This window comes from Ambystoma mexicanum, chromosome 1q, assembly GCF_040938575.1.
Source record: "Ambystoma mexicanum isolate Mex_15411 chromosome 1q, UKY_AmexF1_1, whole genome shotgun sequence".
Taxonomy (NCBI): Eukaryota; Metazoa; Chordata; class Amphibia; order Caudata; family Ambystomatidae; genus Ambystoma; species Ambystoma mexicanum.
In genome coordinates, this window is record NC_090922.1 from 1,462,158,161 (window position 1) to 1,462,172,712 (window position 14,552).

General features: G+C 44.1%; 1 protein-coding gene across 1 annotated transcript in view; it reads right to left on the bottom strand.

Annotated features, from left to right (window-relative positions):
* The window catches only part of HECTD3 (HECT domain E3 ubiquitin protein ligase 3), a 623,726-nt gene that overhangs the window by 242,517 nt on the left and 366,657 nt on the right, over positions 1 to 14,552 (bottom strand). Inside the window, exon 10 of the mRNA XM_069642356.1 lies at positions 2,434 to 2,616. Coding sequence (XP_069498457.1) covers positions 2,434 to 2,616 — 183 coding nt within the window. The remainder of the gene's footprint in view (positions 1 to 2,433; positions 2,617 to 14,552) is intronic.

The window sequence follows — 14,552 nt, forward strand, 5'->3', positions numbered from 1 at the left end:
TCTGGTTCAGTCAGAACCGTTGATAGAAGAAGGTACAGTTGATCCATCATCATCATTGGCTGAGATAGAGGAAATGTAAGAGCGGAACGGGGACCAGATATTTCTGGGTTTGGACATCGGAGGCTGCTGGACTGCCCAGGCCTCTTCCGTGTCAGAGGCCCAGGTCACGGCATTTAGCCATTGTGAGTGCGTAGGCGCCCAGGGTCGGAGCCAGCATAACAGGATACTTCGTGCTGCGATGAGCCTGCAGAGCCCCACCAATTTTTGGGAATCAAGACCAAGAGCAGGGAATTCATGAAATAGACACTTTAGCCGGGACAGGGTAATATTGGTCAAGGATATCAGACATGGTGGAACAGCTCTCCTCCCAAAATAGAGTCAGGCTTGGGCAGGACCAAATCATGTGTATATATGTTGCGTCTTCAGATCCACACCTAGGGCACCTGGGGAAGTGGTCCTGTGACATGCGGTGCAATCTAATTGTGGTGTAGTGAAATCTATGTAAAATTTAAAATTGGATTAGTTTAAAGTGGAAATTAAGTGATACATTATGGGTGAAAGCACATATACGATTTCAGCATTGATCTGTCATATCGATCTCCAAGTCCTCTGCCCAGAGGCATTTGAGTTTATCAAACGGGGGTAGCTCTTGACTGTGGTAAATTGTATAATCTGGATACCTTCCCTCTGGAATCATCAACATTCAGTATTTCAGCAAGTACAGGGTCATCCGGGGGTATAGTGGGAACATTTGGAAACCTCTCCTTGAGGAATTGGCAAAGGCCCGAGTATTGGAGCCAGACAGATGGTTTACGCCGTAAGGCTACTGGTAGGTCCGGCCATTCCAGGAAGTAACCCTGGTCGAAGATATCTTGAATGGATTCAAAGCCTGTATTGGCCTAGTGGTGCACTATAGACAAGGGAATACAGGGGGCTCTCAGGAGGAAATTCCAGAGAGGCAAGCTGCTGTGAAAGGGGCGAGAAGCGCTGGGCGACTTCCATATTTTAGACAGAGCTAGGAACGTGGTGCCTACAGGATCGAGTGGGTCACATTTAAGAGATGGGGGAGAAAAAACCAAGGATCGGAGATCCCATCCCTCTAACGCAAGACGCTCAAGCCTAATATGTCGGGGAGGGTTTGTAACGGTAAACCAGTGCGACGCGAATTGCACCTGCGCGGCTAACCAATATCTTTCAAAGTTTGGAGCTCCGAAGCCGTCGCCGTCCATGGGAGCAGTTAATGTATCAAGTTTAAGGCAGACTGCACCGGAGTCCCACAGGAATGTGTTGATTGTGCAGTTCAGTGATTGAAAAAATTCACTACCGGCTTACAGGGGCAGATTAAGGAATCGATAGAGTAGTTGAGGGAGCACAATCATTTTTAAGATACCGACCTTGCCAGCTAGGGAAATTGGGAGTTTCGCCCAGCCCAGACATTTTCTGTTGAGTGTACTTAAGTATTCTGATAGTTAGTCTCAAACACTAAATTAAATTGGCGGACAACCACCACCCCAAGATAGGTGGTTTCGGTTTGTGACCAGGCGAACCCCAGGGGGCTGGGGAGGGGAAGCGTGGCCAGGTTGCCATTTTTGAGAGACTTACGGGGGGTGGGACACAGGAGACAGAATCCCCCAGTAAACGGCCAGAGTGCCTGATAGACAGAGGTAGGAGGAGGCAGAGGTCCTGAAGATGACAGGGATGTCAGTGAGGAGAGTGCAGGCAAGGGAGCCAGGCGGGTTCAAGACGGCAAGGGAGCCGTAGTGAGAGTCTCGATGTGGTCAGGAGGAGGCAAGGTAGCTATGGGGGGGGAGGTGGAGCTGGCAAGGGAGGACGTGGAAGCAGATGGCAAGGGAGCCAGGGCAGAGGAACGAGGAAAGTTGATAAGGCGAAGGAGGTGCCTATCATAAAGTAGGAGGTTGGGTTGAAGCCTCTGTACCAGGATGGTACCATTCCGATGGGCATTTATGATAACCCTGGAGGTGGAGAAGAAGGCAAGAAGAACCTCCCTTCAGGGCGCTACAGGAGTTCTCTTAATTCTCCTCTCCTTCCTGCTCATTTCCCTCTGGGTTTTAAACTCCATCTAAGACTCAGTGAAAGTTACTCAAATAGCAAGAAAGGCTTCCTGTAAATCAGTCAGGAAAAAGAACCTGTGATAAGAGGAGCCATAACTCATACAGAAATATGCCAAGCAGAGTGAGAAAGCTCCATGCCTCGCTATTTGCCAAAAAGCCTGATTTATCATTTGGATACAGCCAAAAGGCGGTCCATAAGGGTATTGGATATCTGCCTGTGCCAACATACTTGTCTAAAGGCAGATCCTCACATCCAATCCAACCTGTTACAGCCCACTCTGGCAGGATGCAGAACTCTTTCCTTCAAGGTTTAGCCCACCTTTGATACATATGCAGACATGAGAATCATTTAACACATTACCTGGCTGAAGACTGAGTTCTTGTAGGTTGGATCCAGCAGGGGGTTGTCGCGATGCTCCATGGCCAGCCTCCGGTTGATGTACAGTCGGGGCATGGCATTGGGTCGGCTGCTTTCAGAATCCTTCAGGCACTGGTTTATAAGTGGCCCACGGCGCTTGGATAACAACAGGAACTGCTTGATGAACTAAAGAAAAACAGCAAATGAACAGAACGCAAACCCTCATGAACCCACAGACCACATTCAGTTCATATGGCAGGTTGCGATCATTAGCATCTCTGTTATTGCAGACAAAGAACATCAGTCCTCCTTTCCTTCACCCTGAGATAGACGAACATGTGGCCTAATTGCTTACCTAGGACAATATACTGCAGTCAGTTTGATGGCCCGCTCTCCTTCACCTGGCAGTACTAACCGCATCCGACAGCCCAAATATTCAACCCAGGACTCAGTCTTAATCCCAGGATCGTTATACAAACCAAGACATAATTGCCAAGAACTGGAAGAATCTTTAATCCCAAATTATTAACGAAAATACTTTATTTTTTGGAAATTCAAAAGCGAATCTGCACAACTAGTTAACACATAAAAGCATTCTTTATTTTACACATCCAAAACTAAAACGTAACATAAAAAAGCCATTGAATTACATGGGGTGCAGTTAACTCAGCCACAATTAATAGTGTGGTATTTTTACATAAATCAGTAGGTCATGTATTGACTAATTATTGTACAGTCTCATTGAAATATCATGTTGACCCTGTTTCGGCCCACTGGGATCTCAATCCCTTCTGGCTCCCTCACTACTGGGACCTTCATCAGGATGAAAAAGGTTATAATACAATTAATGTTTTCCAATGTATCAGTGTCATGTGTGAGGAATCTGAGGGCATCTTCACTTCTTTCCCCAACATATCCTCCTTGTAGGTGGCCAGGGAAAGGCCATTGCTATCCGATCCTGACCCAAAGGATGGATATGCGAGGGAGGACTACTCGACTACCTGGCTGGAGGAGACTTGGGGAGTGAGAAATAATACCCCCCATTTCCCTTTCATAATGAGTCCGCCATTCCCCAGGCTTTTATAGGCTATTGTAAATCCCTTCCCTATTTTCCCTGTAATTCATTCCCCAAAAGACACCAGTTAGGTATTGGGATGGGGACGAGACAAACCAGAGCAATAGGACCTCATTTATTGACTCGCACATGTACACACCAGTTGAGTACTGACACAAGTAGGAGGTAAGCATGAGCAATGCAGAACTACTAAGTCGGCAATGAGTGGTTTAGTCCTTTTTGGACCAATCAACCTGGCGGGAGGTTTAAAAGCATCAAGGTTGGTGAAAATGGAGTCAGCTGTGGAAGCAGATCTACGGATGGCTGGAGGAGCGCAGACCTTCCTGGAAGGTGGCCTGGCAGACGGAGTGCTCGAGAGCCCCGGATAGATGCAGAGTGTATGCAGCGGGAAGCAAGACTGAAGGAAGCTGGAGGCCTGCAGTGAACTACGGAAAGGGAACCGGCATGACCAGGCAAGGTTTTGGAGGAAAGGCATGGAGAGCTGCTGTGGAGACAGAGCGAGGCATAGCACGAGAGAGAGAAAACTTGTGGCGGCTGGAAATCTCACTGGATCGCCGTTGGGGCCAATCGGTAAGTCAACATAGGCATGGAGACACCGGGCTGGCAGGCGAGCATAAGAAACCTGTGAGAACTTTAATGAATGCAGATTTAAATGAAAGCAAGCATTTTTTTTAAATACCAATCTAAATGAAAGCAAGTACTTTTGAATACCGATCTGAATGAAAGCAGTTTCGTGGAAACTCGCGCTATGAAGGAATGTGCAATTTGAGAGAATAAGCATTGCAAGAGCCATTGGGGCATATGAAAGTGCAACAAGTGAACAGTGGCAAAACAAGCAATGATAAAGCATCAGGAGGATGTGGAATGAGTAACACCAAGTACCACTGTAGAGCTGAAACATTGGCAACGTGCATAGAAGAAAGAAAAGGCAAGTCAGGTGTGTCGGTCGCACAACTGGGTGTGTGGACCGTGTGATCTGACAATTTGCGCCTAGACCAAGGACACCGATCTATGAAAAAGTCACTTAAAATACCTGCAAAGAAGCTTGCGATTGAATATAAAGGAAATGTGGTTTGAACTGACATTAAGGAACTGTGCTTTGTGAAAGTGGTGAAAGGTAACTAAATCCGAAGAGCTGGAAAGCATCACAAAGAATCCTGTTTTGGAAAAGTTGAAAGACTTGAAAGCTTGGGAAAGGGAACCCCATTACATTGTGAACTATTTTGAATCATGGGGAAGGAAAACCCTTTACAAACCAAGAGCTGGAAGAAGCTCTGAACTATTATTTGAACACTTCTCACTTTGATGCTGACATCTCTACACATTGTATACAAAGAGATGTGAGGGCAAGCATAGGTTTTGGACACATTCAGACATTTACTTTGTACTTCCTGACAAAGACTATCCTTTGTTTTATTTAGGTAGGAACACCCACCTTAGGGCAAGTAAGGCCTTTTTCCAACCCTCTTTTCTGTTTAATAAAAGTTTATATCCCAGACTTTAATTGGGTTGACTGTGTCTACTTCATGATTCCATCACACAGGTAAATATCATACTGCAAAGAACAATTATAAACAAATAAGGAGCTGTGCAAGCTTACATATAACATTAGCTAATGCAATATAATAACACTATTGGGATACTCACATATCCATTATTAATCTATTGCCAAAATGACAAGCATGTTCTCTTTAAAACAATACTTAATAAATATTTATGCTTGGGTGAAACTATGTTACCAGATCAGTATTGTTAGTAGCTGCTTTTTAGATGAAGTATAGTGAAGAATACAGGCAATTTCACCTGGTTTTACTCTTCAGTGTTACTCTCCATTTTGTTAAAACCACTTGCAAATTATGCAGATTATGTAGGCAGTGTTTACTAATAGACTCATATGGAAACCACCTGCTCATTGCAGGTGCTAATTTGATACTCATTCTATTGGAATCCATTTGTTTTACGCCTGAATGAAGAAAATGTGCAGCCATTAAACGTGGTGTTCTTCAAAGGTAGAGGAGGAAAGTACAGCAGAGATGCAAACTCTGCTTTGTGCCCCTCCTACACCTTGGAAGAGGACACAAATGAACTGGTAAAACAAAGGCGTAAAATCATCATGCCTTGTCTTTTCACTTTCATTTTACACTCCTTTTAAAATGAAGGAAATTGTGATCATTGAAAGCGACAGAGGATGTGTGAATGATTGACACCAGCCCATCCACCTCCTAAGGTGAAGTCTTACTTCTCCAACACACTACCAATTCAGAGATTTTTGACTAACTTGATGGGCACACTGTTTTGACACCACTGGGTTAGTCTTCTGAAACACCCTACCTGACAGGCTTGCCAAGACTTTAGCCCTGGATGACAGCTAGGTTCGGAATTTCAATTCAATTTTGAGTGAACAGTGATACTTAACTGTCAAAAAGGGTCACTAGTCCTTCCCCTACATTTTAGTTAAAAAAATGTATGTTCTTATACAATGCTTAATTGCAGAAGCCTCCCACTTATAAGCTTATTACCTTGCAAAGCATAGGCTGACTTCATGTCGGAGAGCAACACTTACTCGAGTGCCATCGACTCCGCCTGTAGATTACATCAAATTTTTATTTGCATTTTAAAATCTGTATTTGGTTAGAGGACAGCCACTACCATCCAACCGGTAGATCAGTGCTTGGGAAACTGAGGGTGCTTCGTGAAAGAATATGCTATCGAAGGCAAGCTTTTTCTCTCCTGCAGATCGTAATTGCAACACATGTTTTCCTGTACCTCATTCCAATATCTGGTGGCTAATATTTTGGACATAATCGTCAAAGAGCTCTTGTTTACTTCGATGGACAGTTGTGGTAAATCTAGAGGCTGTTCGTTGAGGCTGAGAGGATATATAACATTTTTATTGTATTTTAAGATAACCAGGTGCTGATCCACAAAGGGCTTTACATGCTATAATAAGTAGTTTGAAGACTGTTCTAGATGTATACCGGCCACGCATGTAGTGTTGTAAGGACATCCCTTGAAATATTAGTAACTATACAGGGAGCTACATTTTGTAGTACCTGATGCCTGTGACTAGAGAACTCAGTGGTTTCAGCATTAAGGACTTTACAGTTATCCAACTTTGAGAAAACAATGGCTCGTGCAATTGTAACGCAATGCGCTTCAGATAAAAAAATAAAATTGATTTGCCTTATAAGTACAAGAGCGTAACTGGTGAAACTAAGCACTTGATTCATGATAGAGTGTGGAATCAAGGGTAATATCTAGGGGTTTTGCCTGCATTTGGGTTTTGATGGTATGCCTAGACTTTGGAATATCCGAGTAGGTGTGTGTTAGGGAGATTTATCATATTTCTGCTTCATCCCCTCTCCCAGCGAGACCCCCAGCACTTTTTGCTGGACTTTGAGACATTTTTCTTTAACCCTGAATGAGTGCAGCCTTTTTCCACTCATTACTTCTTATGGGCTCTGTCTTTTGGAACTCTAGTCTTTGTATTCTACCTGTACTATGGAGTCTAGTCGTCTCCATAACTCTTAACAGCATTTGTAATTTACTACTGCAGCATACAGCTCCTTCAGGGCAGTGTCGCTGGGGACCTTTAGGGTCTTCCTTTGAAATTCTAGTCTTTATCTAGTCTTTATCATGGAGTAACTACAGTTCTTGTATCTCTCCTAAAATGTTATAGTCAGAGGTTAGCAAACACCACCCTATGTGGAGTGCCAAAGGGATACCTAGCATGCCCCTTCTCTCTGCTCCTGTGACATTTTAGTCACATAGACAATCTCCTAGTTATGGCTGGTGGCAGTGGACGAGTTCTACCAACTATTGTGTAATTTCTGTACCGTAGGCTATGTTCATATCTGCGGTAGAGCACAATAGGGGCAACCAGGTACCAACTTGGGGGCTCCCTTCTTTTTTCACCATTATTAGCGTGGTTGTTCTTTGTTAGCCCTTCTTCTGCCATTCTGAGGGTAGAGGGTGAGAGGTCAATGTCCGTATTTTGCCTTTAGCAGGAACACTTGGGTGTCCCTTCCTAGGCTCCAGAGTGTCTGGGCAGGAGACTTTCAACCCCCTGCCCTTTGTCTGCCAGAGTGCCTGAATAGGACCAGCTCCCATTGGGGTCTGCCTGTCCTGATTGGACAGCCAAACACCCCTTTCTGCAAAATTGCTGAGAACAAATGCACAGAAGTGTGTGCTGGAACTGTACAAAAGGTGAGGCTCCTGGAGTGAAAAGCAAGTCGACCACAGGAAGTTGAAGTAAACTGATGACCAGATACGCCGGCAGACCCTTAGCAACACGTGAAGCAACCACTGCTGTCCTGACCTCTTTTACTGTGCGACAGAGGAGCTCTAAAGAGGACGACTCCTTCCCTTTGGCTGGTGAGAGCAACCACACCCAAGACAAAATTAGATTTGAGCCATCTCCAGCGGACCTGCGAGTATCCAGAGCTACGGAACCCTGAATACCAGGAGACCTGCTGCCCGTTTCGAGGGCATCGTCGTGGAAATGCTGAATCCGTCCAAATCTTTGCTGAGTCCTCAGAACACTCCAGAGATCCGATCCAACTTGCCCAGGACCCTTCATCAGAGTGTGGCACTGCAGGAAGTGAAGAAGATTGACCGGGCAAATCGTGTCCTTTGCTGGTGCTGCAGAAAAGACGCCAAAACCACATAGTGAACCAAGAGTTGCAGAAAGTCGTACCCCAGGTCCTCCCTCGAGACTGCTGCTGCTGAGATCCCATCCATTGTCCTTCCTTCAGTCATCATGCCAAGGAATCCAGAAGTCAGGTCCAGAGCTGCAACATCACAGAGCATCCAGCACAAACATTTTCTTCTAACCAAAGGTACTGTTGGGAAAAAGGTATTGCTTACCTGATTTGAGAAAGTCGCTCCAGACCGTTGGAGTGCACGTAAAAGTGTCCAGGGCAAGCACCTCTTGTGTCCCTTTAGCAAGTCCTTTAATAGGGTCTCCAACAATGGTTAAGCCTTCTTGAATCTTCCTTCCTAGAGACTAGAAAGTATCCACAGGAACTTTTGATTTTTTTCGCTTTGCAAGACCTTAAGCCGCTACGAACTACCTTTTAGCTAGGGTTGCGTGTTTGACTTCAAAAGACCTGCTGTATACTGCGAAACTACCCCTAGAACATGAAGCTCCATTAGGATTACACTAACCAACAATTTTCCTTCCCAAAAATCACTATCTTATATGTGTATGCAAACTAAATACAATTACCATATCATTTTGTGGGTGCACAGTATAACCAATAGAACTGTCAAACCCCATATAACAATTGTATGCGTTCAGCAACTACCAACTAAGAAGTGACCTTTTGCAAGTACTGGAAAGTATATCTATGTGTGATGGTTTATTGTACTAAGAATTTAACAGTGACTCTTGTGTAAATATAACAAATATATCATTTAAAATACATGTGTGTTTCTTTAATGTGCTTCACTTGCTGGGTTCAGTGTACTTACCTAAAGCTCACATCTTCCTCTTCCATCTGCCTGACTGCTCTGCTACTCTACCAAGGTCCTGAGCTAGTACAGACTGATACTGAGAGTCGGAAGACCTGCAAACCACTGGGATAGCTGGGATAGCTTACTAAAATATTACCTCCAAGTAGGACTTTAGGAAAACTCCCCTAAGTGTCGAGGGCTTTCCGTAAGAAATGCAGGGTGGGGTTGCTGCTTCTCTCATTTTTGACCATCCAACGCAATTAAAAATAAATGTAATCTGAGTGACATGAGCTCGATAATCTCCATCCAGCTGACAGATAACCTAGGTGTTGTCAGCATAGTTTTGAAATATGGGACCCAGGTCAATCATAAGGTCATGGAGGGGTTTCATATGAACATTAAATAAAATGGGCAATTTGAACAATTTCTGGGTTACACCGCAAACCACCTGCTCCCCAGAGGAAACTAAGACCCCAATGTTAACTCTTGGAGTTCTTTTTCTGAGCACCTTCAGGTACCCCAGCCACTTCCTTGATAAGCCTCAGCAGGAGAGAGTGGTTGAGCATAAACCCGGCCAAAACCTCCAACAAAACGAGGAGTTCAGTATTTCACAGATTAATAATCTGAAGGAGGGAATCCTTCATGTCAAAAAGAGCAAATTCAGTGCGCTGGGGCAGAAAATTAAAGGACAATCTCCTAGCAATTGGTATTCGTCTAGGAAAAACAGGAATTACAAAGTTGCAGTTTTATCCAGGACGATCAAGAGAAACAAGGTGTTTGTAATAGGATGATACTTGGAACACCCTTTGGGGTCCAGGGAGGGTTTCTTAAGGAGTGTCTAACCAATGCTTGCATAAACACCTCTGGAACACAGGCATCTCTAAATAAGGCATTTACAAATTGCATAATAATGGGAATTCAGATGTCCACACAGGACAGGGGGCTCCTGGATAATTACTTGCCCAAGAGACAGAAGAACCTCCCTAGTTTCTTGCATGGATATAGAGCAAAACACAAACGTTTATCTTTTTTACAACGTAACTCAAGATTGTGTTTGGGGCAAAAGTATTAGTAGTAGAGAAAGATATACTGTTATTCAAAGATAAGGTAATACTTTCCCTAACATTCTTAATATTGAAGGAATTGTTAAGCAAAATTTGCAGAACTGATATTGGTCTGCATAAGAAAATCTCATTTGTCTTCTCCCATGCCCTGGCTAATTTCAGCCTTTTGCCGCTCTTGGTATAAACATTCCACTTCATTTATGTTCCAATCGTCTGAGATCAGCTCTTTGAAGTACAAGTTTTAGTGAGTGGAAACTATTACATAAGGTGTTGACTTTAGTTACTTTGCTCCCGATATGGGCAACCATGCTTAGTGTTTGAGTAAGCAACAGGCTTAAGTATTAACAATATAGATTGTAGAAGACCCCCTTCTTAATTTCTGGTCCAATATGTAGCAAGTGACGGTTTAGGGAATTTCACACCGGACTTCAATTTTTCCTAAAAGGAAAAGTGATTTTATTTGAATCAGCAGAAGGGGAGACATTACAAAAAGGCACAGAGGAGAGCAAAGCTGCATGATTGGACACATCAGCAGGTGCAGTGTAAAAAACACGGTATTGTGTTGATTTACAGATGCACGTTTTGTTCGGAGACATTTTCACTGATAAAATTACTTTGCAAACACTCCACGAAAATATATAGGGGTTGGGAGTAAGGAATTCATTGAGGTGGGGGAAGTGGTTGGGGTAACAATATAGGGAAAGGGCTGGCTTCAGGGCAGGGGGGCCCAAAATGAAAACATTAATTAATTTCGATGAGTTTTTTCAAAGTAATTGCGTCTGAGAAAATTACTTCGAAAAAATGTACGTGGGCAAGGGACGGGGAAGCAAAAACACAGGCGTAGGGAAAGGTCTAAAGGCTTCAATAAAGTAGATTGCAGTTAGTACATCTAATACAAATGTTTAATTACTTGTCATTTGTTTTAGATGTCCCTTTATAATTGTTAAAAGCATTTGAGATGGTCTATTCATCAATGAATCATTTGGAATACTTGAGCAATTTACCTCGGATCAAAACACAAGTATGGCAGTTCAATTAAAAAAATCTCCAAAAGCAGAGACAATTCTTAAAATGGGAAGTTGAGAAGTGTTTTATTTAATATACTTATTATAAATGAAAGTATAACAAATTTTAAATAGCTTTTACAAATATGACGCGCCTCCCAGCAATCATTTGGGATAGCAAGAAAAGGGGAGATTGCAGCATTTCGGGGCAAGGCCTTTTCCCCCCCTAACAGTGTAATTAAGGATTCAGATGAAAATTCTACAGAAAAAGCTATTGCCATAGGAATTAAAAAAGAAGAATTTGTATGGGCAGTAATTAAGACAATGTCTTTTTTTTAAATTTAATGTTTACTTTGAAGGTGGTCTGAGGAAGGGGACATCGCAGAGTAAATTACAGAGGTGTGGGGGCGGGGTTATATTTTGCATTTGGATGCACATTGTTTTAGGAAGCAATAAGGAATTGAGCCGTCAAATGTATTCACTCTAACATTCTGGCCATTACATTTTAATTTAAACATGTCCTGAAATAGTTACACTTGAATTTTTCACTATTCAACCAAAATGTAGAAGTCACACCTTTAACATGTATTTGAGAAATGGGTGATGGCAGAGAGGGAAGCTGCCTACCAAGAGAAACCAGGTTCGCCTTTGGAGTAACCTCTGACCAAGAGGTCACAGGAACTTCTTGCCATCTGCCGAGGTCAGTTGGCTTTGGCTAGCCTATCATTTCCCCTTGGCTTGTACTGCATGGGTGGAGCAGGAAGCAGTGGCTTTGTATTTGGGGCTCAGGTTAATGTTTTCAATCCACCAGATAGCAAAGAGGTTTGGGGTCAGGTTGGAGTTCCCCTGGATGATGGTCCAACTTTTCGGAAACCATGCCTTTTTGTATAGGCGCATCTGCCGAACGATCCATACAAAATGTCCACCAGTTTATCTAGATCATCTTGTTTGTGTTTAAAGGAATACAACAAGTGTGATCTTTTCATTGAGATGCACATGTTTATCTGGTGCAAGACGATCAAGGCAGCCTTTGGCCACAAGGAGCTGTGCTTCAGCCGGGCACGGCAGAGCATCAACTGTATTCCTCCTGGAATCGCTGTGATGGTAGAATGGTGCATCAATCTTCCATGTGGTCTTCATGGCATCAGCACTGGTTTGCCCATGAGAGGTTTTCAGGGTCATTAACCTTTTGGTGAGACTAAGGTCAACTATGCCCTTCAAGGAGGCTAGTACCAGCACAACTGACTCAAACTGGGTTACTGACAACAAAGGTGTTGCTTCTGGTTTTTTAATCCTCTTTCAAAACCGAAGATGCGGCACGAAGAGAGGGTATCACTGGAGGTGCTGGACACCAAGACGAAGATCCCCTTATTTTCCAGCCGTAGAGCATTACTGTCAATAGAAATGGCTTGAAGTCCCTTCACCAGGTGAGTAATGAATTTTCAGGTGGGGTACAAGTAATAAGACTCTTCCACATAGTCATAACCGGTTCCTGGATTTAGATTAGAGTGCACAAGACTTTTCTTCAGGAGAGGGCCAATGGGGATGTAGTGCTAGTGTCTGAAGAGACATTCTTGGGTCCAACCTTCCTAGACAGGGATGAGGGGGCAGAACATCTACATGGGTCTGTAGTGCCAACACTGTCGGATGCCAATGGGAAGAAGCAATGGATCTGCTGTATGACTACTGGCCAGAGTTATCTGGAGAAGATCTTGTATACCACTTCTGACCTTCCAGGATTGGTGGGGGGGGGGGCCCTAGTTCATGCCATAGGTCTGGTGCTTAACTGGATATGGTTTTCAGACAAGGAAATAATTGACTGAATTATGTTGCGAAGTGCTGCCACAGGAGGCACAAGAGATCAGCAAGCATCTTCAGGGTTTCATCCTGGGTACCAGGAAGAACATTGGGGTGCCATCTACTGACATAACCTTGCACGCATGTTCTTTGGGACGCATCAATGCCATTCAGTATTGTTAAGACAGAATTTCAGATTTTGTAATACTGACATTTTTTAAAGTCCCCTTAACGTGTTGCTTTTTCGCCCTTGCTCTTTTCTGGATCATTGGCCTATTTTTAGTGGTCAGGGGGATTTCAATAGATGTCCCCCTCCCAATGCTTTTCTTTTTGACTCACTGAAAGTATATGGTCCTGAGTCGCCCATAATGCTCCCAGGCCTTGGGGTGCCTCCTAAGCGCATGATTTGTGCCATAGGGTGATTATATCTCAAGACAGTGATTTTAGGGAGTAGGCTGGTGGCAGCTGTAATTTAGTCTTGGCTTCGCCAGGGCTGCAAGCTGATTACTGCATTGGTAACCCAATGTACCTTTTTGGTAGCCACTTGGGTCCTATACTTGGCTGTTTTTTAGGGGCTTCCTTCATTCAGAGAAGCCACTAGGCTGGCCTAACATGATAGTTGCGCACATGTTTGCTCTGTGAGCCCTGCCATGTGCCTTATATAGTGGTGTGAACTGGTGTAGACCAGTTCCTGGCCTTGGGCAGTTCATATCACATATTTTGGGGGTTGTCCTGGGTGAGTGGCAGATTTAGGAGTGAACCCAATTGGCTAACTCTTTGTTTTTAATCTTTGCATGTTATTGGTGGTCTGGCTAAAACGAGGGTATATCTAGGGGACACCATGGGCTTACATTCTATTCGGACTGTATTTTCTGGAGAATTGCGTCTGTTTTTGGGCCGTTGCTGATTTTTACGATCAGCACTTCCATAATTGAGGGACAATTTGTCCTGAACTTACCATTTATTACCATTTTCGATTGTTGGACATCTGTCCTGGGACTCCTCAGTCCACCTGCTGGTCCCCTTCATTGACCCAGCCACGGCTTCCATGCCATATCATCAATAGCTTCTCGATTTACCAGTGTGGTCATCCCACGTTTGGGTTGGTCGCTGCCGTTGCCTGTAAGGCTGTTGAGACCCCACAGTCTGCCTCATCTCTCCAGGACTGGGCCATTCCCACTGTATTCTTTGTCATGGGACCGTTTTCTTCTGGTGGGTTGCCCTCCTTTGCCCATCGAGTCGCCAGAACCAGCTTTACGAAGTTCTCCCACTTTTTGGAGTCATCATCTCTAATGTTTGAGTTTGTCTTGTGGGACTTACTCTTGGGAAGCGCAGTCATTGTGGGTGCAGGGTTCAAATTCCCGGCTGTTCCTCTAACTTGTACTCACCAGGTCATTTGAGAGTTCCAAGACTTTTTCAGAAACCATCAATGTGAAAACCGTCCTCTGGGTCCTGGGTGGCTTATTGCTTATACTTACAGTTGGGGGTAAGGGGGGGGGCGTGGTTCAAGCTTTTTTGAGGCAGGCATTTACTGCATTTCCCCCTTGAGTTCCATTGGGGCTCATTCGGCTGTGCAGCATTGTCTTTTAGGGTTTCTGGAGCTCTTCCTAAGGGTATCTTCTGCTGTCCCTTGTGGTTGTTTGCAGCTAAAACTGCACCTGTAGGGCCGTACTGGGACTTGCCTGCATTTTCCTGATACGTGCGGATCTACCTATTGACTATGTTCTG